The sequence below is a fragment of the Mus pahari genome, chromosome 14 (genome assembly GCF_900095145.1).
Source record: "Mus pahari chromosome 14, PAHARI_EIJ_v1.1, whole genome shotgun sequence".
Classification (NCBI taxonomy): domain Eukaryota; kingdom Metazoa; phylum Chordata; class Mammalia; order Rodentia; family Muridae; genus Mus; species Mus pahari.
This window is the reverse complement of record NC_034603.1, coordinates 12,924,245-12,947,917: the sequence shown is the minus strand read 5'-3', so window position 1 is coordinate 12,947,917 and position 23,673 is coordinate 12,924,245. Positions and strand designations below refer to the sequence as shown.

Here is a 23,673-nt window from a genome sequence, read left to right as displayed (position 1 = left end):
GCCTCGGGCTTCTGAATGCAGCCTTGGGCTTCTGCCTTTTCTGTACCTCAAGAATGAACTCTAGCCTCAGAGTGCTTCATGGTTTGTTGGTGATGCTGGCGATGCCCCACCAGCATAAAGAACCCTGCCATGTCCACTACTGGAAGCATCTTCACCTGTCACACCTTGTTCTCAGCAGGATGGTCATAGAAGATCTTAGGGCTTGGAGCAGGTAGAAACAGCACCAGGGCCTGGTGGCTGGCACCCAGTGCCATTACTTCATCCAGTTACTTGACTTTTAAGAAAGTCTGTCCTTTAAATAGAGAAACTCTATCTTGAGTGCACTGAAGTCATGTTAAGAGGTCATAGCCGAAATGACACTGTATGGTGAGGGCCAGAACAGCTAAGGTGGCCCTAAGCTTGCTGGAAGTTTTGGAAAACAGTCCTAGGTCTTTGTGCTTATAAAATGTGATTATTCTTTTCCTTACTAGGACTGTTCATTTCGTACCTACTAAATGTTTTGCTATCTCTAGATGAAAGACTTTATGGGGAGATTGACAGCTGTTAGAAGTCATTCCCTGTTCCCAAGTGTGGGCTCATAACAGGATGCTGTGCTCCAATGGTTTGCATCTGATGATAGAAACTTCCTCTGATCCTTCTAGAAAGTACAACCAGGGCTCTAAGCAAATAATGCTACCAAAATATCATTCTGCCATTTCAAGAAGGCTCGGATGTGCCCGGTCGGGTTTTCAGAATAGCAGAGAGTTGATGCTGATCCCCATTCTTTCTAAGTTCAGCACATAGGAGCCACTAGGAGGACACAACAGGCCCTACCCATGATCTGAAAAAAAGCGAACTCCTCTTTTTGATGAGATCTTAGGACATCATGTACAGTGAGCATCTTAGTACTTAATGGGGTTAAATGTGTTCAGTCCTATTTTATAAGCAATGTCAGGAATGAGCATACTTTGGGGGGAAAACAACATGGGAGTCATTGGAGACCCCAAACATGGAGGGCTAATGCACATCCAGACCCAATACAGATCCCCAATAAGTACTGGAGCTGAAGGCATGGAATGGCGATGTGAGACAGACACAGGTCATCCATCTCACTGAGCGTTTTATTTAATGGTGTAGGGTCTGTTGCTTAGTTTTTGTCAACTTGCTAGAATCTTAGAAACTCAGAGTCTTATGAGAAGAGGGAACCTCAACTAAGAAAATTTCCCCAGTCCCATTGGCCTATAGGCAAACCTGCAGGGTGTTTTCTTGGTTGATCGTTGATGTGAAGGGCCCAGGCTATTCCATTTCCAGCCTTGAGTTCCTACCCTGATTTCCTTTCACAATGGGATTACAAGCTGTAAACTACAGTAAACCCTTTCTTCCCCGACTTGCTTTTGGTTGTGATGTTTTGCACAGCAACAAGAGCAAACCAAGACAAGGGGGGAAATCAGAGAATCATTTCAGGATTGATGATGGAGTAGCAAGCCCCTAAAGAGGGCATGGTGCAGTTTTGTGCCCTAGTGGAATCCCTGCTGGGAAGCCTGCAGGGACCTTCCCTGAGCTCAGCAAGATGCTGATGCTGGAAACTGATGCTGGATGCTGATGCTATAAAGGGAAGGGTCAACTCTGCACAATTGGAAATGAAATCACTGCAAGAAGCGGTTCTTAGATGATGGGGCTGGGGGGAGGGGATGCACCCAGATAGGCTCTGAAACAGAGTGCCTGACTCTGCTGAGCAAGTACAGAAACCATGACTGCAAAGAAGAGTTATTTATTTATTTCATCTCAGAAAGCATAAACAAACAAACCAACACATGAAAAACATATGCACGTCACTACAAGGAGTGTGGTCATTGCGTCCTGATGTAGCAGTAGTATCTTCATGGCATGATGGACCTTGTCTGGTCATATCTGTACCTTAGGTTCACTCAGGCCGATGACATGGCGAACCTGGATGGTTTTCTTTGCACCCATTTGTATGGCGAGTAAGTCGCCCTGGAATTTTATGCCCTTTCGTCACAGCTACACTATATTTTCCTTCAAATTCCAAAAGCTTCTGTTCTTCCAGACAGCCAGGATGTCTCTGCTCCCGTGTCTTACGAGTGTTGGAGGTGGGGCCTGCCAAGGAGGTGAGCAACTGACTCCTCCCACCTCATTTCCTCCCTTTCTTTTTGAGATATTATATCACGCTATCATGCAGTCCAGCCTGGCCTTGTTATGTCGCTAAGGATGACACTGAGCTTGTGAGTTTTCTGCCTCTCTCTCACCAGTGCTGGGATTAAGGCATGAGCCACCATGCTTAGTTTATTCAGTGCTGAGCAACAAAGCCAGATCCTCATGAATGTTAGGCAAGCACATTGCCATCTGAGCTATAGACCCAAACCTGGATTCCAATTTCTAGTTGTTTTTTTTTTTTTTAATTGTTTTTGAGACAGAATTCCTGTGTGGCCTTGGCTGTGCTGGAACTCACTCTGTAGACCAGGCTGTCCTCAAACTCACAGAGATCTGCCTGCCTTGGTCTCCTGAGTGCTGGGATTAAAAGCATATACCACCAATACCCGGCCTCTCAAAATTCTTTTAAATTTAGGTACCCAAAGCTTTCCTTTCTAAAGAAGGCCCTGGTTTCTTATCAATATCACTTCTAAAAAAGTCTTCCTCGGTGTTGAAACTAGTGCTAAACTCTTCAGAGTCAACTTTAGAGCTTCTTCATGTCTCCAAATACTACCTATGTCTTTACTGGTCACAAATATGTAACACTGCTTGTGTCAGAATATTATGTTCTTATTGGTTGTCACAGAAGCTAATGTTCCTATGTAGCCCTGATTGAAGAGCTGTTGAAGAAGATAACAAGCTCACAATTTGCATAATAGGGCCTGGTCCCAGTGGACCAGGCCATGAGCACATGAAATATTCAATACCTCTTGGTATACAAATGTGAAATGCAGAAATAAATTAATAAATACATAAATTACTTAAATATTTCAACAGCATAAGGCCAAGTGGAATGCTAAAATATCTATGCATAAATTAGCTCACTGTCTCTGCAGGCATTTAACATTTACGTGTAGAAATACAGCAAAGGTGTCATGATGAACTTAGAAAAACCAGAAAAAGCCAACCAAGCAGAAGACAGCTTTTTTGGGGGGGGGGTCTCTTCCATTCTGAGTTTAAATTTTTCTTCCCTAATGTTTTCCACTTTTCTTTCCTTCCAACGTTGCCTCCTAGGATCGGACCCTGTAAAGGAATGTGGGTAGGTAAGTCCATTTTGGTCAGAAGTATAGCCTCAATATCCTCCTATTTCACACCACACATTATTCCCAGACATTGGGTCTTGAGGATTTCTGTGTGAGAAGACCCAACCCTTCCTTACAGGGTTCAGACTTCAGCTGGTCTCATGCTTGCCAGGGACTCTCTTAAGAGTTTTTTCTTAAAAGGGCTTTGATTGGGCTATTTCCTTATTAAAAAGACTCCAGTGATTCCCAGAACCCCTATGATAAGGTTCCAAAGAGTTCTCCATACTCTGACCCCTGATTTCCTCCCCATCCGGTCCTTCTTGCCTTTCCCTGTACAAGGGTAGGACCCATGCTTGTTTTCTATATTGCAATATCCTGTGCCTGACCTAACATACACATCAAATTAACATCTGCTAATGAACAAATGTGTTTCTGACTCTGGAATCCCTAGGCCCAGAACTCCACCCCCACCTCCCTCACAAGCCTCCTGTTGTCCTCCGCTAGGACCACTGAATGTGCAGGTGTGGCTGGGCTTCACAGTCCTGCTCACACACCTGCAGGGCACACATGCCCACTTGCTGCACGAGGAATTGTAGTAGCGATCCTGAGCTTGCACACAGACATTCCCGCCTTTGCATTGGACTTCAGTAGATGTCTTCTCTACGAGGAATGCACCTTTCTGCAAAGGAGAAGAAACTTTAAGTAAGGGCTTTAGACAATATAAGGCAGGCTGGCATGGGTGCTCCCCTTGCACCACCTGCTGGCAGAAGCTATAATCAGAGGGGTGTGTGTGTGTGTGTGTGTGTGTGTGTGTCCCACCTCTTTCCAGAGCCCAGGTTGCAGGCATTACTATTCAGTTTTACAGAGTTTCTGGGGGTTAGAATTCAGGTCTTCATATTCCAGCATTATTCATCTACCTCCCCATTCTCACTTATCTATTTAGTAAGCTCCAACAGAAATGGCTTGCTCCCCCTTCTGTCTCTCTGAATAGCAGTTTTGCCCCCAAGGTCCCATGGGTAGCCACTCCCATATGAGGATGATGTTGGGATGGAGACCAGCTTTCTTTAGTTGTCTTGACATCAAGAAATACCATGCCTGTCAGCTTACAAAAGTGACTTCAAATCCTGGCAATGCTACTAAACAGCTGTGGTGCTTTAGGAAAATACCTCTGGCTCTGTTTCTCTCCTTATTTATGAATATGTCCTATGATAATGCCTGTCTCTAAGAATTGCGGCAGCTAAATATAACATTTATGTAAAAATGCTTAGAAAGCTTCTAGCAAATAGAAAGCACTAGACATTACCTATTTAAGATAGGTATATTAAATACATATACACAGGGATGAAACCTAGCAAGATTTCAGGTAACAGTTAAAATCTGTTTCAAAATAATCCCACTTTTTGCTCCTGTTTTTAGGGAGTGGTTGGATCTCTGGGCTGAATTGCTACCACATTCTCAATGCCATATAGGAAGAATCCTTTGCTCTGTGATTTAAAAGCTCATAAAACTGTCCCTCAGACCTTGCAAGAGATCACTGTGTTAAGGACCAGAAAGGTAGAAAGGCACCATATTAGCCCAGTAAGGGTGGGCATCTTGTAAGGTGAAATAATTGCACAGTATATTAAAGAAGTAGAGATTAACCGTATTTGGTGGGACCCAGCACCAATGTTTTAGCATTTACTATATTTACTCAGTTGAAACAATCATGTTAGGTTCCTAGATCCCAGGTTTCTATATCATGAACAATTTTGGTTGAGGATTGACAGTCGACTATACTGGAGGAATTGAAATGGTTGGGCTAACCGCCCTTGCCTCCATCAAACCATTGCTGGGTCCTGGTTCTGCCGCTGCTCTAGCTGGATGAACGTGGGCAAGACATAGCCTCTCTGAGCTTCTCTGTCCTCTGTGGAGAGGTGACAGCAACACTGGCTGCCTTCGGGACTTTGTGAAGGTTGTGTGTGATACACATGGAGACCCCTTAACACAGTTCTGGTCCTGAGGCAGTCACCTCATTGTCACGATCCTTCCCGATGGCCCCAACATGGGCTGCACAAATCCTACCTGGTTACACCCCTCCTCTGTCTCCTTCATCTTTTCTTTCTTGCGCTGGATTCGAACGAAGAACTTGAGGGAGAAGTAGGAATGGGGAGTGCTCCAGGAGTCAGGGTACTCCCAGCTGACCTCCACCTGAGAGTTCTTCAAAGGCTTCATCTGCAAGTTCTTGGGCGGGTCTGGTTTGACTGCAGAAGAAGACAAGCATCCTTATTATCCTGGCTGGGCTTTGGAGCTAGGGCTTAGGCTCTGGAGCTCGGATGCTGGAGCCCTCCACCTTCTAGTCTCTGGGATAGTGCTTTTACTACTCTGAGCATCAGGGCAGTGCCTGTGAGGGCTCTGCTGAGAATGATCCTTCCACTCAAGGGAGTCACCGTTATTGGTCGTATCCTACATTTTAGAACCCTTTCTTCACTGCACAGACTGGAAGTCCCTGCTGGTTGAGTCATTCTGCTTAATGAAGTCTCCTATCTGGGTTCAGCAGTCAGGGGACCCTCCCTGTGCTTGGTTTCTTGCTTTACACTAAGCATGTAGTTAACCCATAACCCATTAGGTGCCACCATTGGAGCAGGTCTGGGTCTGGTCTGCTATCTGTGAGATTTGAGATCTGGAAAAAGGTTAGCTTAACCCTTTAATTTCCTCATCTGTAAGATGCAGAGGGTAGTGTCTGTATCATGCTTTTCAGGAGAATGAAAAAGAATGCAGGCAAATCCTATGCCCCAGGGCATCACGAACATGTGGCAGGCAGCGTCTTTGCTTCCCAAGCACATGCTCCCAGGCAAAACTCACTGATGTCCCTGATGAAGAAGCTGGCGCTGTAGTTCTCATATTTATTCTGCTGCCGTGCCTCCAATGCCAGTTCAATGGGCAGGGTCTCCTCGGCAGTTGGGCAGGTGACATCCTCCTGGCAGGACACGGAGTACTTCTCATAGTCCCTTTGGTTCAGTGTGACCTTCTCTGCAGACAGAGACGCTGTTCCACATGTCACTGCCCGAGAGTCAGGGGAACTGATGGCAAAGACAGAAAGAATTCTGTATTATAGATCAGAGAAAGAGCCTGGTGACTACAGTTCGAGGCCAGTCTGTCCAGCTGGTTAGATTTCTCCAGTGGAATAAAACAAAAACGAAAACAAACAAAAACACCCCAGCTCTTTCCAGAGTGGAGGCTTAGCTGTAATAGACTGAAACTTACATCTCTGGCCTAAATGAACCTGAAAATGTCGTAATGCAAGAGAAACTGCTTAATTATAAAGAATTATAACAACAAGGATGATTATAAAGAAAACGTGCATGTCGCTGCAATCCTCCTTTTAACTCAAATCTGAGTCCTGCATTATAGACATTGTTCACAGTTTGTTACTTCTAGAGTTTTTCCAAATGAATATCTAAGATAGACATGCACACACATATATGTACATATGTAGTTTATCCCAATAGTAGCACAACTTTAAAGACAAATGAAAAATATATATGCATGAGTTTGTAACGTCTTTTTCCTCTCTGAAGGTATTATGGGGGAGTTCTCTAAGCAGAACATGAAAGTTGAGTTATTTATTTCAATAGATGCACATTAATGTTCCATTTGAGCATGCTTTTCCTAATTATGCAAAATATTCCACTGTCCCTTATCCATGTACTAGTTTCTTCAGGAACACGTGTAAGATTTCTCTACCAAGAAAACGTATCATGCTTGTATAATTTTTTTAAGCACATAGAGGTCTGGCATGTTACTATAAATAGGTAAGCATCTGCAATGTACATGGGTCTCCTTTGGGGACACCTTTACCAGCTCAGAAAATCCTCATGTAAGCAACAAGGACTCTGATGTCACCCTGGACCATTATTTTCCTTAGCTAAGTTTATGTCATAGCAAATTCATGCTAAAGATGGAAAAGGGAGTCCCCCGTTGTTTATTCATTTAAATAATAACGGGGCGTTCACTCCCTGCCCTCCATGTGGCTCAGGGATTTAGTTGCTGACTGAAGTCAGCTGTAGAGCAGTCTGACACACCAGCTCTGTAGCCCTGGGAAATGATGTTTTTAAGGAAAGCCCAAGTGCGTTGGGGAAACTGAACTTCAGAATAACGGTCTTGGAGGGGTAGAAAGAAGTTGAAAAGGCTCTATGAAAATCTCGAAAGGCCTCAGAAGGTTCTGGAATCTGTTCCAGGGCTTCCAACAGCAAGGTCCTGGAGCACTCCGTTCTGGTTTTGACACAAGGTTGAGCTCTGGCAAGTTATTTGTAGCTGTGGGTTCTTTTTAACTTCTCCCCTCGGTGCTGTGAGCCTTAATGAAGCACAGCTAGGCAATTCGGATGGATGAGTGAATTTAAACTCCCCAGCCAACTGTTCTCAGAGGGTTGGCTTAAAGCTCCATGCTATTTCCTTAGGTGAGCAGAGGGAAGTTGAAAAAAATATAGAATTGACTTTGCTGTTCCGTTACCAGTCACTGATAATCTACGGGCAGTTTGTACTTCTTTTTGTTATGTAGTAGATCTCACAAGACACTGAGAAATCATGACAGCCCCCTTACCTGCTACTGCTCTTGATATTGAACTTCAAGTCAATGTTTCTTTGCACCAGCCACGAGCACGTGAACCGTCCGGAGTAATTTGGTGCCTCACACTTCAGGAAAGTCTTGTTTTTGAAATCTGCATTTGAAAAGAAAAAATTATTTAAATATTTAGGAGTTTTAATAAAGAAATTTGTTTTTGTTGTTGTTTATTTATTTACTTATTTTTTACTGTGGATGGATCATTGACCATCACATGGTACAAGGGTGAGATTTTTTTTTTGAGACAAGGTCTCTAGAGCTGTGGGCCAATGAGAGTTCCTGTCTCAAAGGAGATGAGAAACATTTCTGAGCCTCAACACACACACACACACACACACACACACACACACACACACACACTCGCAATTATTTTTTTAAGGAGGGGTAGAAGAAAAGATACTGTCGAAGAGGATGGAATTACTTTTTAAAATCTCAGTGGACCAAATCCCATTTTCCTTCTTGTGCAGCAGCAGATGCGAGTGGCTCAGAGTCTCGCCTCCTTTGTGGCAGGTGTACTGGCCAGCATCTAGAAACTCTTTGACAGTGATGGTCAGGGTCTTTCCAGAGCCTATGACTCCACGTCTCTGGTCTGAGGTCCAGGTGATGTCATCTTCTTCAGGCGTGTCACAGGTGAGGTTCACTGTTTCTCCAGGGGCATCGGGACTCCAGTCCACCTCTACAACATAAACTGGAGAGCGCCAGCAGTGAGGACCTGGACCAGTAGCCTCACAAACCCTGGAACTGGGTTTCACTCAGTGTCTTGACACGCCCACTGCCCTTGGAACATCATAGCTCACAGGAGTTTGGCAAGTGCTTGCTGAGAGATCTCAGGGCATGGGAACAGAACAGAGAAGCACTTCTATAGCTGCCACCGAGTCATTTAACTGGCAGGTGGCCTGTAATAATCAATCTCTGATTAGGAAGGGAAGACCTTGAAACAAGAAAAGATGTAAACAGCACAAGATTCCTTGTCAGAAGCCGCTCGTTTGTGTGTGTCTGTGCACGCATGTGCGTGCTGTGTGTGTGTATGTGTGTGTGCGTGTGTGTTTGTGCGTGTGCGTGCATGTGTGTGTGCACGCATGTGTTTGAGCATGTGTGTGTGCACGTGTGCACGTGTGCGTGTGCATGTGCGCGCGAATGTGTGCTTGCGCATGTGCACGTGTGTGTTTTTGTGTGTGTGCGTGTGTGTGTGTTTGTGTGCATGTGTGTGTGTGTGTTTGTGTATGTGTGTGTTGGAGATGGAGGTGAGGGGGAGCTTCCAATTGCAGTTCACAGGGAATACACAGGGCAGAATACTGAGCAGAATAACACAATAGCTTAAAGCGGAGGTGTGGAGGAAGAAAGATGGGGAAATTCTATCATCTCTAAATGCAAAGGAGATTTTGAGCACGGTTCTGAACCAACAGTAGCTTCAGAGTCCTCACAAAATGGTAGGAACAATATTGTCTATGCTAATAGGATTAGTCATGGGGATAGATGGTAAAAAGCATGCACCTTAGCACAGCTAAGGTTACTGCAGCATAACCCTGTGCTAGCTTTTTAAAATCATCATCATCATCATCATCATCATCATCATCATCATCGTCATCATGATGCACAGGCCAAAGAGCCAGGCAAATGTACTGAAAAACTCTTAAAATTCTCCAGAAAGATTTAGGTTTTTTTTGAAAAGTCCCTTCTGCATGAAATTTGTCGATGGAGATTGCCATTAACTGCTTGTTTTTAAAGCTATTTTACACTCTTACAAAGCAGTAGATGATTGTCTTAGTTTTTGAAGGAACTGTTTTTGCTGATGGCAAAGGGCTAAGCGAGGTCCCATCAAGTGTGAAGTGTAACAAATGCTGTGGTTCTGATCTTCTGTCTCCTATGTTGTACAATGGACATCTGATGCTAGCTTCTGAAGGAGCCTCTAGAATATCTCCCTAAGGTATTCTGGAGTGGGTCACACCACAGCCTCATGTGACAAAGCTTCAAAGGTTACCTACATATCAATTATTAATCGAAAGACTAGCTTAATGCAGTGGCCCGTAAAGCCGGGTGTTCTCCCAACCTCCATCATCAGCATCACATGAAGACCCATCAGTGAGGTTTGTTCTTGGTTGCTGAGTCAGAAATGTCGGGATGGCCCCAGCCATCTGATGCCTGATTGAATATGGCAGGCACAGGGGTGAAGAGCCTGGGTTTTGGAATGGCACAGCTATAGAGCAGAGCCGGCAAAAGGCTTTCAGAGAGCCATGGCCTCGGGTGTGGGAAGAGACAGCCAGCTACTTAGAATTTTACTTCATAGCCCAGGCTGGCCACAACATCGGGCTTTCTTCTTGTCTTGACCTATCAAGATCAGGGATTGCAGGCATAAACAACCATGCCCTAGTCTGATGTCATTCTTTCAAAAAAAAAAAAAAAAGAAAAGAAAGCAAAATATTAGTGCTTTCTTTAGAAGGTACCATCTAAACTAATTTGTATGCAAGCTTAAGACAGTTCCCTTAAGTGCCCTATGAATGGTGGCTTTGTGATTGGCATTGGAGCTTAAAGCCTTGTGGAACGCTAAGTTCTGACTTTTACATCAGTGGGATTTGTCACTGCTGAATGGGGAGCAAAGATAAGAGGAGCAAATCACTTGAGGCCAAGCTCTTCCGAAATCGTTAGCCTGAGCTGATGCCAGTGCACAGGACCCCTTGGCTCCCAGTTTCCCTTTGTCCCCTAGGCCATAAAACAGGCTGTCTATTCTTTTCCTTTTCAAACCTGAACTCGGAAACCCCAGAAGACCTTGGCCCCAGGGCAGGGAAAGAACTTCTTGGGGATGTTGGAATCAGAGCTTAGATATCTGCTGGGCTTTGGGCCACCATTGTGATTCCAACACAAGCTCTCTCTTTGTTTCTCCCATTGTTTTTCTGAAATTTCTATGGTTTACCAGGTCAGAAGTAACTAAGGGGTTAACTCTGCCAGGGCCTAAGTGGTACATCTGGCTGTGGCAAAGGCTTTACTTAGGAAAGCATCCAAATTCTGTTGGGATGGGTGGCCAGACTGGAGATTACTCTTTTACAGTTGCATTTAATTCTTTCGTGTGTGTGTGTGTGTGTGTGTGTGTGTGTGTGTGTGTGTGTACAGGTGCCACAGCTCATGTCTCAAGAGCAGAGGGCAGTTTAGAGAACTGGATCCTCTCCTTCCACCATGCTGATCCCAGTGATTAAGACTAGGTCATCGGACTTGGTGGCAAGCACCTTTACCTGCGAAATATTGTTCTAACTCTTGTGAATCTTCAGAATGAAAAAAGGCACACTTCCTCCCCCCCCCCCCCCGGGTTCTCAAAAGATGATCTCTAATCAGCAGCTGGGAAATCTTTTCATTTTAAATTTACACCCATTTCCTCTTTATGGTCACAGGAAACAGTTGCTTCATGCCTTACTTGTAAAATCTAGCATTTAAGCACACAGGCTCTGAAGTGAGACTAAACGGGGATCGAGTTCTATTCTGGACCTTGTGGGAGAGGACCTTAACACCTTGAGCCTCAGTTTTCACCATCTGTAAAATGGAGTACAGATAGCTCCTACTTTACATGGCTGTTGCGAAATTAAGTGAGGTTCTTTGTTAAATAAATGTTAATTATTACTAAAGTGTAGCTATAAAAGCAGAAATTCCTGACATGATTACCTTGTATTCCATGGAACATTTGAGATTCTGTCCTGAACATCTGAGGACTGAGTTGATGGATATTTGCTGTGACATGGTACAAGGACAGAGAGCACCCCTGCTGTATCTTCATTATTTGTCTACTAATAATCTTATCGCCATTGGGATAATGAAAAGTTCAGAGACTTTGTTTTAAATAATAGTACTTGCTCGCTACACCATGCATTATCCTCTATATTTATTAACATATTCAGTAGTCCATGTGGGCTGTGCTATACTGAGCACCACTGAGGTCAGCCGGGCGGTGGTGGCACATTCCTTTAATCTCAGCACTTGGGAGGCAGAGGCAGGCAGATTTCTGAGTTCGAGGCCAGCCTAAGGGTGAGTTCTAGGAACAGTCTAAGGCTATACAGAGAAACCCTGTCTGAAAAAAAAAATAGGAAAGCAAACTGAGGTTACAAGATTACCCAACCTCCAAGGTTCAGAATCAATGCCTGGCAGAACCATGACTTGAACTCAAGTCAGTGTGAATGTCAACCTCAAAATAGCCAGAGGACAACCATCACGGTGCCCACAGAGAGCACGTAGTAATATGCAGGACAGGAGAGAGCAGAAGACTATCTTGATGCTTTACAAATTCTCTAGTAGGGAATTTCGGTTGTTTAGAAGAGTCATTTTCTGGCATCTAAGGCCAAGATCATATCCCATAGACCACCATAGTTCACCTTTCCTGTCATCCAACATGAAAACCAGACAAGGCAGAGAGATATAGGTGGAGGAAGAGACACGAACCCTCCATCTTCCCTGAGGATTTTTCCTGAAAAAAAATCCCATGTGCGGCTGCCTACTTCAGACTTCACTATCCCTTCCCAGCAGGCTGTCTGGAGCTCAAGGTTAGATGAGGGCTCTCCAAAGAAAACAGGTAAAAAAGACTGCTTACCATCTTTCTCCAGCTCCCACATGGCCATGAGTGGAGACACCAGCAAAACCATGGCAAACCAGGAGATGGTTAGCTTCGGAGGACACATCTGTGTGAAGGAGGGGCAGGAGGAAGAAAGGGAGCAGAGAAGGAGAAGGCGGGAAAATGGGAGAGAGAATGTCAGCCGTTATCCAATTAGCCCGATCAACATTTTATCTGCTTTCTAAATACTGATTTTCCCCCTTTCTTTTCACACCGTTGGACCAGGATTATAAGAGGTCTGTTCTAGCTTTGGGTAAGAACATCTCCAAATAAAGAACTAGAGGCTACCTGGAGCTTAAATAATCATAGGGCCCAGCCATCCGATACTTATTTTGTTTTAAAAAAAATATTGATGAATTACTACTGTATGTGTGCGTGTGTGTATTAGCATAGGTCAGAGGACAACTTTTGGGAGTTGACTGTCTCCTTCCACTATGGTTCAGGGTTCAAACTCGGGTCACCAGGCTTGTGCAGAAGTGAAGTGACCTGCTGAACTGTCTTCCCTACACCCACAATCATCTCCTCCCTCCCTCTTTTTGAGACAGAGTTTCAGCCTTGGCTGTCCTGGAACTCACTATGTAGATTGGGCTGACCCCAAACTCACAGGGATCCATCTGCCTCTGCTTCCTGAGTGCTGGGATTAAAGGGGAGGGACACTACACTTATTTTTTTAAGGTTCAGAAACATAAGCTTAGAGATGAACGTGGCTTCCCAAGTCCACAGTCATCGGATATTTACTTAGTTATGACTGTAATATTAACATAATACCTAAAGAGCTTTGAACAGAATGGGAAAGTACTGCCACGCTGCCAGTACTGACGAGGACAGTGTCACTGGGAATCTGTATCACCCCGCTGTGCAGTAGGCACGGGGATTCTCCAGGCCAGAGGACCAGCTAAAGAGTGGGAGAGGTAACACGGGGAAACTCGCAAGTTCTGACAAGGACCTGCAGTGGATTAGGTTTTTTGGTTTTTTTAAACCTAAGCAGAAATTGCTTCAAATTCTAAAATGATTCTCTCCCTCACAACAAAATGTAGCATTTCATAAGCTTGGGTGTGTGTATAACCTGGGCTTACTAAGACTTTTGGGTCTCAGCCCAGAACAGTGTGGCTGATTTAACATGTCCTGGTGGTGCCGGAAGCTGATGTTATGGTCCATTGAACACATGGTGAGGATAAAATGTGATAGCCAGGTTTGAGGGTCCAGAACTCCTAAAATTCAAGGTGTTCTTTGGCAGAAGACCGTACTGTACTGATTGACCTACCATGAAATAGATAGATCAATCAGTCACCATCTTGTATTGTAATCCAGTCTAGATTAACACCAGGGCAACGGAAACATTTAGACTGTAAAGATTATACCTCACTCATAAATGTGGTTGAGATCATTAGTGTCTACTAATTCCCTTCAGAAACACTTTTCATCTAGCCTGGAGGGTGCCACCGTCCGGTAGGAACAAGATTTGAGAGATCACAGGTCTAACCCATATGAATTAAGACTTAAATGTTATAGGCAAATGCCTTAAAAATGAATAGGCCTTGGTTAGAAATCATGACTTTTGAGAGAACAGAAGTAATGCTAACCTCTGAGGATCTTGCTATGATTTCTCTTTCATGACAGAGACAGGACTAGGAGTCAGGCCATGTCTAAATCCAAATTATCATATAAAAAAGCCAAGTACAAGCCGAAATGATGCTGGTTGCAGCATTCATAGGCTTGGAGTCGAACAGACATGGGCTGGGATTCTGGCCCTACTACTCAGTAGCCGTTTGGTGTTGGTTTAGTTCCTGTGAGCCCGACTGCCTTCATATAAAAAGACTTAATAAAGGCTCATGTGATCTTAAGGAGCTGTTGGGCATGCAGTGAGATGACATGGTATAATACCTTGCACTAGTAGAAAAACTAAGGAAAAAAAATTAAAATTCTTTCTGTTTTGTGTACACTGGGTTGAAAAATAAAAATCTGCCAGGCTGTAGAGAGAAATGCCCAGAGAAGGTGGTGCAATTATACAAGGCTGTGAAACCCAGATGGTAGGACTCTGGGCAGGGAAAAAGGCAGAGATTCCTGGCATCTCCTGGTGATCTCTTCATATGCTCTCAACACAGGGATTTTCCCTTTGGCTACATGCCAGGCATTTCCTCTGTCAGCCTCAGATGCACTTGAGCATCACACATGAACTATATTTCAGGCTGAACGAAGCCCTGGCAATGGTCCAAGGAACAATCTTCATTTCGGCATCACCTACATCTTAGACCATAGAAGACCAGCAGAGGGTGGAGATGGTGGCAGGTCGCCTCTTAATCCAATCCGCACAAGCAAAAAGTGTGCAGTATGTCACCAGGCTTTGGCTTTCTGACTGATCGGCAGATGCTGGGTGCTGCCTCCCTCTCACTCCACAATTCCATATGCTATGTTTTAACAGTTCTGGTTTTGTTTGTTTGTTTTCATGTGATTTCATTAGTTTTCTTAAGTCCCGAAAGTCTTGTGCAAAGAGCACAGGAACTCTGGGGTGGACACTCTGGCTCCCTAGAGCATGCAAATGCTCCCAACATGGCTGCCAGTCGGTGCCTGAGTGGACATCCCTTTTGCAAGTTTCATTCTGTTATTTTTTTAATTAAAAAGAGAAATGATATGTGAAAATAAAAATGCCCAGAAGCAACAATGCACAGTACCGATGGCATGGCCATTAGGGATGGCAAGGAGGGCATGGGCAAAGGGCCCTGATTCTACAGCCAAACAGACCTCAGCCTGCCACTTGTTACTTACATGACCTTGACAAGTTGTGTTGACTTTGTCAAGCCTGTACTCCTAGATTAAAAATTACTCTGTCAGGATAGGCGTTCATGAAATGTGCCACCTTGATCCCCCAATGAAAAGGGACCCCAAATAGCTACTCTTCCCCTTCAGCATCACTGAGATGGCAATCATTTGATTACATCTTTAATATCTATCCCCCCCTTTCCCATACTGAGGTGTGTGGCAGGGGTCATATCTGTCTAGTCTTATATCTAGACTCTAACCTAGAGAGTCCATGGATTGTTGGTGTAATAATCATAGTATTCCAGATCTCAGCAAAATGAATTATTGGGGATGACCTAACTTCATCTTGAAATGCCTTGCTTGAACAAATCTAGCCATCAGCTGAGGCTCATGGATCCCTGGGTAAAAGCAAGACGTCACCCTGCCCCATCTGGTGCCCATGATTTCACCTGGGCAAGCAGAAGCCAGCCCATGAGCATTATCTTTCCCTTTCTCACAGATTTTAGAACCCTTTAGGAATTAGTTTGGAACATGCCTTGGGCTTTTGAAGAGGTGGCAAAGTTAGTTAAAAATCCAAAGGAACCCACAAATCCAGCTCTCCACTTTGATTATCATACCTGATTCTAAAGGCCATCCCAGGCAGGACATTCAGCTATGAGCTTAAACTTTAAGGGGTGCATGAAAGGCTTTTTTTTTTCTTAACAAGTTTCACTATTAAGGCAAGAACAGAATTTTAACAACACTCCTTAACCCATATGCATTAATCCTTAAGAATATGCACATAGTGTATGTGTCTATATAGACAAAGCAAACCTTTCTATCAAATACACATCTGTCCACAATTATTAATAGCTCACTTTTTTTTTGAGACAGAGTCTCAAACTCATTACACAGCTGAATCTGGCCTTAAACTCCTGCTCATTCTGTTCCCCACCTCCCAAATTTGGATATTACAGGTGTGCATCATTACATCTGTAATTAGCTGACCTTTTAAGTGAATATTTGAAACCCCTGTCCTCAAAGCACCTGGTTTCCACCCCAGCGGGTAAGCTATCTGGGATGCTTCCAGAATCTGCTTATCCCCACTCCCATGCTGCCTGGTTCAGGGGTAGCCTGTCCCCTGGAGTCTGTATCTGGACAGCCTCTAGATGCAGGGAGCTATCGACAGGGAGCAGGAGAGAACTTACCTTGCTTTGATGAGGGCTGTCTGGTCTGATGTGCCTGGACACCCACTGTTCCTTCTGCTGCTTTGGCTGCTCCTGATGCTTATATACTCTACTCCTACAGAACTTTCTAATGGAAACCCAGACTAGAAACTGAGTAGTCTCAATTGCAACACTGAAAACTGTCAAAACATTCTGGGGGAATTTTAAGAAGTTCCTCCCCCCCCCCTTCTTGGCTCCCTGATTGCATCTATCATACAGAGGGAATATAGACGTCGAAATCCCAGGTTAAGAGGAAATGACTTCGGGGTGTGGAAAAAGGAAGGAGGCAGAGATGCTAATTTCTGTTTACATCATGCCTAAGGTGAATAGAGGTGGCAATGGCTAACCTCTCCCCATTCCACAGACTGCAGAAAAAGGAAGGACTTGCCCCAAACCGAGTTCATAGTTCATGCCACAATCGAACAAGTAGGTGCTCCTGTGGGGCCCAAAGAATAAAGGGCCTAGTGTACCTGAGCCACCTTTCCCCATGTTTTGTTGTTAGCATCTAAATTCAGAAGCTATTACCTCCTGTTTGGCTCCATGTCCCCCCCCCCACCCCCCACCTCATAACTATGTTGTCTGTATCCAGAGACAGCCCTGGGGAGGTGAACAACTAATAAAAGTCATAGTGTTTTGAGGTCGTCTCTTATGCTTATAGGTCCTTACTCATGGATTGATAGCAACATGAATTGAGCTAGTCGTAGGCAAGCATACGGATGACCTATGACATACTCAAAGGTCACTCTTTTGGGTACCTATACTATATTCTCACTTCAGTAATCACGTGCCTGTGGTCCTAGAAACCCTGTGTAGTTTCTCTTCTTGAGGAATTTAAAATTGCAAAGAGGTGTGCAATCCTGTAAGTTTTTGTTACCTCCCTTCCTCAGAAATATTAGCTCTTCTTGCACATCCAGTTCGCATACAGATGAGGGCCACTCTCAGAGCCGCCGATAGAGGGCGCTGAGCGAGGCCATCCTTGCGGTTGGGACGCACGGGACACAACCGGCTGCTTCTCTATTCCTGTCCCTGGCCTGGGTTCCCGCCTCCTGGGAAGTTCCTAGGGCTGAGGTTGGACCCTGTCATGTTTCGGGCGGTGTAGATTTCCGGCCCAACTTTCTTCCAAGTGTCAGTCGGCCTGGGGCACGGGGAGGGGGCGAGAACTGCGGAGCTTCCCAGCCACACACTTCCTCACTCCCGCAGCCCAGCTGCATTCCCTCTCTGGTCCTGATCGGCTTCAAACTGAGGGTGGAGACATCAGTCACAGCAAGCTAGCTAGTGAGTGGCATCCCTGTACTCCTAGGCTTCCAGTGAAACTGGTTTTGCATACAAGATCATTCTTAAGCGAACAAAGTAGGTTTCGTTGCATAGTGAAATCGCACTAAAAATTAATGTGCTGGCTATGGCGAAGCTCTGAGGACAGCCATAATCTCTGTGACTAAGATTGCTGGTCGGACTGCTCCTACATGCAAAGCTCATGGTCACCTTCTGCCCATCTCTCCCAAGGACAGATCGGGAGTTCGTTAGAGCACCATCTCGAGGAACTGGATCTTGGTAAGGTACATAACTCCTCTTAGCCTCACTGCTGCAGTGCAGGGCTGTAAATGTCCCCCGAGCTTAGACAAGCTGTGACAACGTACATGCAAAGCTCATGCAAATGTCCAGAGCTTAGACAAGCTGTGACAACATAAGCGATTTCACGATGAAAACTGAACAAAGCAATATGGGGCTGAAGAATAGCTCCATGGGCTTACTTGGAGCTGGGTGGGGGTGCGGGGGGGGTGTTGAGGTAGCTCCTGGGGCTAGGTCAAAAACAGAGGAATACAAGACAAGGGAATGGTGTGCAGAATAACAGTGGGGCTCATAACCAGGCGGAAGCTACTTGTCTGTGGTTGAGCCCATACACACACACACACACATGTATGTATGTATGTATGTATGTGTATAATACCAAAAGGCCCCCCTTCCTTTATCAGAAGATGGCTGTAGCCTTTAGTATACTTTCAAATACAATATAATCATGTATGCTTTAAAACATTAGTTTTTAGGCAATGACAAAGCAAAACATGCATCGTTGCTATTGTCAAAAATCCCAAACCAAAATACACCTTGAATAAGAAGCTGAACCTATGATATAGAGACTCCTGGCAGTAGATATTACCTGTGCTTTGATGTGTGCTCCTCTGAGCCTCCTGTGCCCCCTGTATATATTTGGTTCTCTAAGTAGGATCTTGTTATATGATGATTCTGAAAATTCCTTTTATGTAGTGGTTGGGAATTTGGACGGGTCTGAATTATATCACGATCCAAGTTTCAAAAACAGTCACAAGAGTTTCCTTGAACACACATTTTCCACATGTCAGTCGACAGCTTCTCCACTCAGCTTTATCTGCAGCCCTTCAGTAGCCTTTGGTGAGTGCTTCCATGACTTTGGTCTCTTGCTGGACCTAACTGAATAGATTCCACATCTGGATCAGTCAGAGACTTGGCTTAGTCTTCCAACTAGCTTCTCTCTCCAGATGACTCCATATTTCCAGATAACAGATAATCCAGGATGGCATTCAGTGTGTGTGTGTGTGTGTGTGTGTGTGTGTGTGTTTCAGAGAGAAATGAAGAAAGGCAGAGAGGGAGGGAAGGAGGGAGTGAGAGAGAGAAGAGAGGAGACGGAGCTTTTTTCCTGTGCATCTCTCCTAAGAGCCAAGTTGTCTTAGAAGCTCCCATAACCTTTTCTTCCAGTCCCCTGGACAACTGTAATCTAGTCTTCCTGAGGAGAATGTACCTACAGTGACTGAAAGCTGAGCTGGGCACAGAGTCCTGATCACAGAGGAATGGACATACCAACTAGGAGGCCATAGGCAAGCAATAGGGAATCATAGGTATTGGCCAGGTAAGCCTGGTGGTTAGTGCTGAAATAAAATGAAGAAATCGGGTAATCAGACAATGAGAAATAAATCTTCCTTCTTAGTCCATCATTTACAAAAGACGTGTCTGCCCCCAGGCTATGGTTGCTGCTCCTGCCTGCTTCCTTACAGAAGCTTTGACCCGAACCAACCCCTACCCCCACCCCCACCCCCCAGTGCACATGTCAGTGTGTGACTAGATGTTTTTTGTGGTTTGTTTGTTTGCTTGTTTGTTTGTTTATCTATTTATATTCAATGGCGTGGCTTCCTATTTTCCCCAAAATGTCTACAACTAACATGTATCATTCTTAAAAAAATATTTGGTTTCTTTTTATATATGTTTATATGCTGTGTACATCCATGTGTGCGAGCAAGGGCGTGTACGTTGGCCAGGATTGATGTGGGATGGCTTCCTTGATTGCTCTTCATCTTAAAGTTTTTTTTCTAATTTAAATCATATTGCGTTAGTGTGTTTGTGTGTGCGCGCATGCATATGTGTATGTGCACACTTGTGTGAACAGCATGTAGCAGTTGGTTCTCTCCTACTGTGTGGCTCCCAGAGATTGAACTTAAGTTGTTAGACTTGGAGGTAGGCATATTTATCTACTAAGGCATCTCACTAGTTCACCGTCCTAGTTTTGTAACCCGGAGCTGATGGATTTGGACTGCCAGGCCATTGGACCTCGGGACCCTTCCATCTGCACCTCCCCAATTCCACAATTACTGGCACATTTTGTTGTGCCAACCTCTTACCCCTTTTACCCACTGAAGCGTCTCCCCAGTCCCATGTATCTTGTTTCCCATTTAAAAACATGTCTGAAAGAGTCACATAGAAATGGTAGTGATTAGGAGTTTAGACTTCAGAGGCAGACTTAGGATCAGATCAAGGTTCGACTTCAAATGGAATTGAGCACACTCCTGGGTGGAACATTTCTGGCCATACAAGTCATCAAATTGTTACTGAGATGTTCAGTAGGGATGGAGAAGCCCGTGTTGAGCTCACTCAGGTTTTCACATGTCCTTCCCTATGCCTGCTCCCTCAATGCTTTGACTGATAGGTAGAATTAGCTTCATTCTTAAAGAGACCAAGATGTCTTCAACCTCTCCCGACAGTGACTCTGAGGATATTTCTGTCCTATCGCACTTCCTCCCTTGGCCCGTGATAGGAAGGCAGAGGGTGTGGCATTAAGCCAAGGCTGTTTCGTCATCTCAATGGGTACCTGGGCCTGCTCAACTGGACTGACTGCAGGGTGAAGTTGATGCTCCAAATGGACATGGCTGCTGCTGTGTGCATGTGGAAACCTTAGTGTGTCCTCCTTTAGGTTAATTCTAGTGAAAGGGATGGGTGTAGTGGGAACCGGAAGGAAGTGGGTGTGTTTACACCTGCCAAGGTGTAGAAATGCTGTTACTAAGAGAGGTATGTGGGAACACCTGGTCTAGGTTGATGGGGCTGCTACCACAGGGCGACCTCTCCTGGACCGTCTCCTTCCTACTTCTCATCCACATGACACACTCTGGATAAATACTCAGCTGTGTGCCTGTGTTTATGGGGTATTAAACCATCGTCTAAACAGAATGCTTCACTGTCCTGGTGCCCAGAGGATTCTCCACGGGAGAAGCGGCTTCACCCCACACCAGGGCCTGCAACATAAGCATCTTCTCTCCTGACAGATGGTGTTGCATGCACATTTGAGTCTGTTTCTCTGAAATTCGATAAAGTCCCATTTGACTTTATTACGTATTGTTCTGAAAAATCCCATCTATCTGTATGTATTATTATCTGTTCATCATCATCATCATCATCACCATCACCATCACCATCACCATCACCATCACCATCACCATCACCATCACCAACATCATCACTGTGGTCCTAAGTTCTGGATCTTGTACATGCTAGGCAAGGACTTTACTACTGGATTCCCAGGTCTTTTAAGTTTTATTTTGAGACAGCCTCACTATATATTTTAGGCTGGTGTGAGCTCTCCATGTAGTTCAGACTGGTTTTGAACTCAAGCTCTTCATGAAACTTAGACACAACCACCAAGAGGTTACAGTTAGCTGGGTGATGTATGGAAGCCAAGGAAGTCCAAGGTAAGGTGGAGTGTGATCAGTCACCCATGAGTTTAGTGCTTGCCTATAATGTTAATGCAGTAATATTTTTATGGGTTCAGTTTCTCGGATAAAGGGATACGAGGTTTTTCTAAGCTCAGTGTGCTTGGCATTTGAATAACAATGGTGACCATGAAATGATACATGGGAATACTGGCGAGAAATTTAGCACATGGGAAATTTTGAATCCTCAGTTCTATCAGGAGTCAGCAGTGTGTTCAGACACTGGGGCTGGACTTGTCTTGTGTTTGGATCCCTGCTTGATCCAATACCTATGTTATCATAGATAAATGACCTCAGTTCTCTTGTTCTGTTTCCTATGGTGTAAAATGAGATTCTAAGCATCTCTACTTCAGGGAATAGGTAGAATAATCACTTTGTATATCATATAAAAGGTAAGCATGTATTAATGCTTACTAAGATTAACTAACATAAAATTGTGTGAAGTTGGTTGCACACAATGAGTCTATGGTGTCAACACAGCGAGAGTTTTTGCTTGCTTTCTTTGATATGGGGGTTTTTCTATGTAGCTCAGGCTAGCCTCAAACTCTTCATTCTTGTGCCTCAGCCTCGTTAGCATGGACCACCATTCTTGGTCTCATAGCAACATTTTAATAACTAGTTTGACTTTATTTGCTTGTCTGTTTAACTGATTTTTCTCAGTTGATGAGATTTTTAGGGATTATTTACTTTGTAACAGAGAAGGAATACAGTCTCTGTCAGTATTGAGCTCAGAACACCAGACCACCACGCAGAGACCACACAGTGACCCTGCACTGTGACCTTTGGGCACTGTAAAGAAATACGAGATTCTTTTCGGGGAATGTGGTCAGGGAAGCGCTGGAGAGATGTCTAAGCTGAAATGACAGATGAGGTGCCTGTCTGAGAGAACTCAACAGCCAGCTTTATAAAGTGTGCTTTCCACAGACCAAGCCAGTGCGTGTGCTTTGTATAGATTGGCTCACCCAGTCCTCACGATCCAGCCATGAGCAAGATGCAATCCTGCTCACTTTACCCACTGAGGAATTGGAAGGCTTGGGAGTGTAAAACGTCAATCAGCTTGCCCCAGAAAATGTAGCTAGCCAACAGAGAAGCCTGGACTGTCTCACAGCCTGGGTTTACAAACCCCTCCACGTCATTCTTCACAAGAGGCCACCCTTTGTTATGTTAATGAATCAGGAATGCAGGTAGCTAAACCAAGCTCAGCAAACCTAAGGGCTTGAGGTAGAAAGTTGGAGGTGGTAAGAGATATTGGTCAGAATGTTGTTTGTGAAGCCAGAAAGGGTGTGACATAGTCTGGTGTGGACAGATGAGTTTCTTCCCATTGTGGAGCCACATGGCCTTTCTTCTTTCCAGCCCTGAGTGATGTTAGGGCCCGGGCTACCCAGATACTAACAGAAAGACACCAGGGTGGACTGAGCTGCTTATAAGTCAAAACCAAAAGAGGTCTGACGGAAAGGGGCAAAGGGCTGACAGGGTAGAGCTTCCATAAAGGATTCCTACTGCTGTAGCCATGGGCAAGCGATTTAAACAAATTGGTAACAGTCTAACACTGTCCAACATTTCTTTAGTGCACTTGGGCAATCAAAGTCCTACCTGGGCAAAGCAGAGGCCTTTAGGTTCTTCAGGCTTGAGCCTGTACCACAGATGGGCCTGGGACTCCACACCCAGTCTTACTACTCTCTGAAGTAAGTCTTGCTTTCTAAAGTCAGCAAGTGACACGACCCTGTCAATTTCTGAGGCAGAAACTTCCCCTAAGAGTGGCATGTGGGTACAAAGAGGTCAGGCCTTGAAGGCTATCCTAATCGTAGTGGCTAACATATTCAGAATGTTTGTATCTTGCCAGACAGTGCCTACAACTGTAACAGTTAGGTCCCATAGCGACCCTTCACAGGCAAGGACACACACAGAAGTTAGAGATGAAGCAGTAACTTGTAATATGCACACAGAGAGCAGGAGAGAACTGGAATTCTTCCTTTTAAGCCTCACCCTGGACTTGGTGGGGCTTAAAAAGAAGCATTCGGTTGTTTTTCCCCCTCTGATGCTAATGATTGGACCCAGAGTTCACATATGCTAGGCAGCGCTCTACCATTGCTCTGGTCTCCAACCCTAAGAGTTACTTACTAGCTAAAGTGAGGACATGACTGCTCTGAGGTACAGTTGAAGGGAAGGTTTTTATTGTAGATATGAGGGAGAGAACAACCTGAGGCATGTGGAAGAGTCGGAACTGGGGGAGAAAATAGTAGGTGGAATATGGCATGTAGATTGAACCAAGTGGTAAGGAGAGCCAGAGAGG

At 44.7% G+C, this 23,673-nt stretch overlaps 1 protein-coding gene across 1 annotated transcript; it reads right to left on the bottom strand.

The window, feature by feature from the left end:
* Positions 1-1,735: 1,735 nt before the first annotated feature.
* Il12b (interleukin 12B) lies at positions 1,736-16,400 on the bottom strand. The gene is made up of 8 exons (XM_021213622.1): positions 16,351-16,400; positions 12,383-12,470; positions 8,234-8,500; positions 7,792-7,909; positions 6,054-6,271; positions 5,274-5,452; positions 3,767-3,891; positions 1,736-3,213 (listed from the first exon to the last, which is right to left on the bottom strand). Exons 2-8 carry the CDS (start codon positions 12,468-12,470, stop codon positions 3,201-3,203), a joined length of 1,008 nt encoding a protein of 335 aa, XP_021069281.1. The 5' UTR covers positions 16,351-16,400; the 3' UTR covers positions 1,736-3,200.
* Between the last annotated feature and the right edge of the window lie 7,273 nt (positions 16,401-23,673).

What these genes read in the sequence shown, in the direction of transcription:
- Il12b (XM_021213622.1), bottom strand. Translation starts at nt 12,470, where the DNA reads ATGTGTCCTCCGAAGCTAACCATCTCCTGGTTTGCCATGGTTTTGCTG. An exon ending in GTGGGAGCTGGAGAAAGATG is followed by an intron (nt 8,501 to 12,382) that starts GTAAGCAGTCTT and finishes GGCGCTCTCCAG; the next exon opens with TTTATGTTGTAGAGGTGGAC. An exon ending in CTTCTTCATCAGGGACATCA is followed by an intron (nt 5,453 to 6,053) that starts GTGAGTTTTGCC and finishes CTTCTTCTGCAG; the next exon opens with TCAAACCAGACCCGCCCAAG.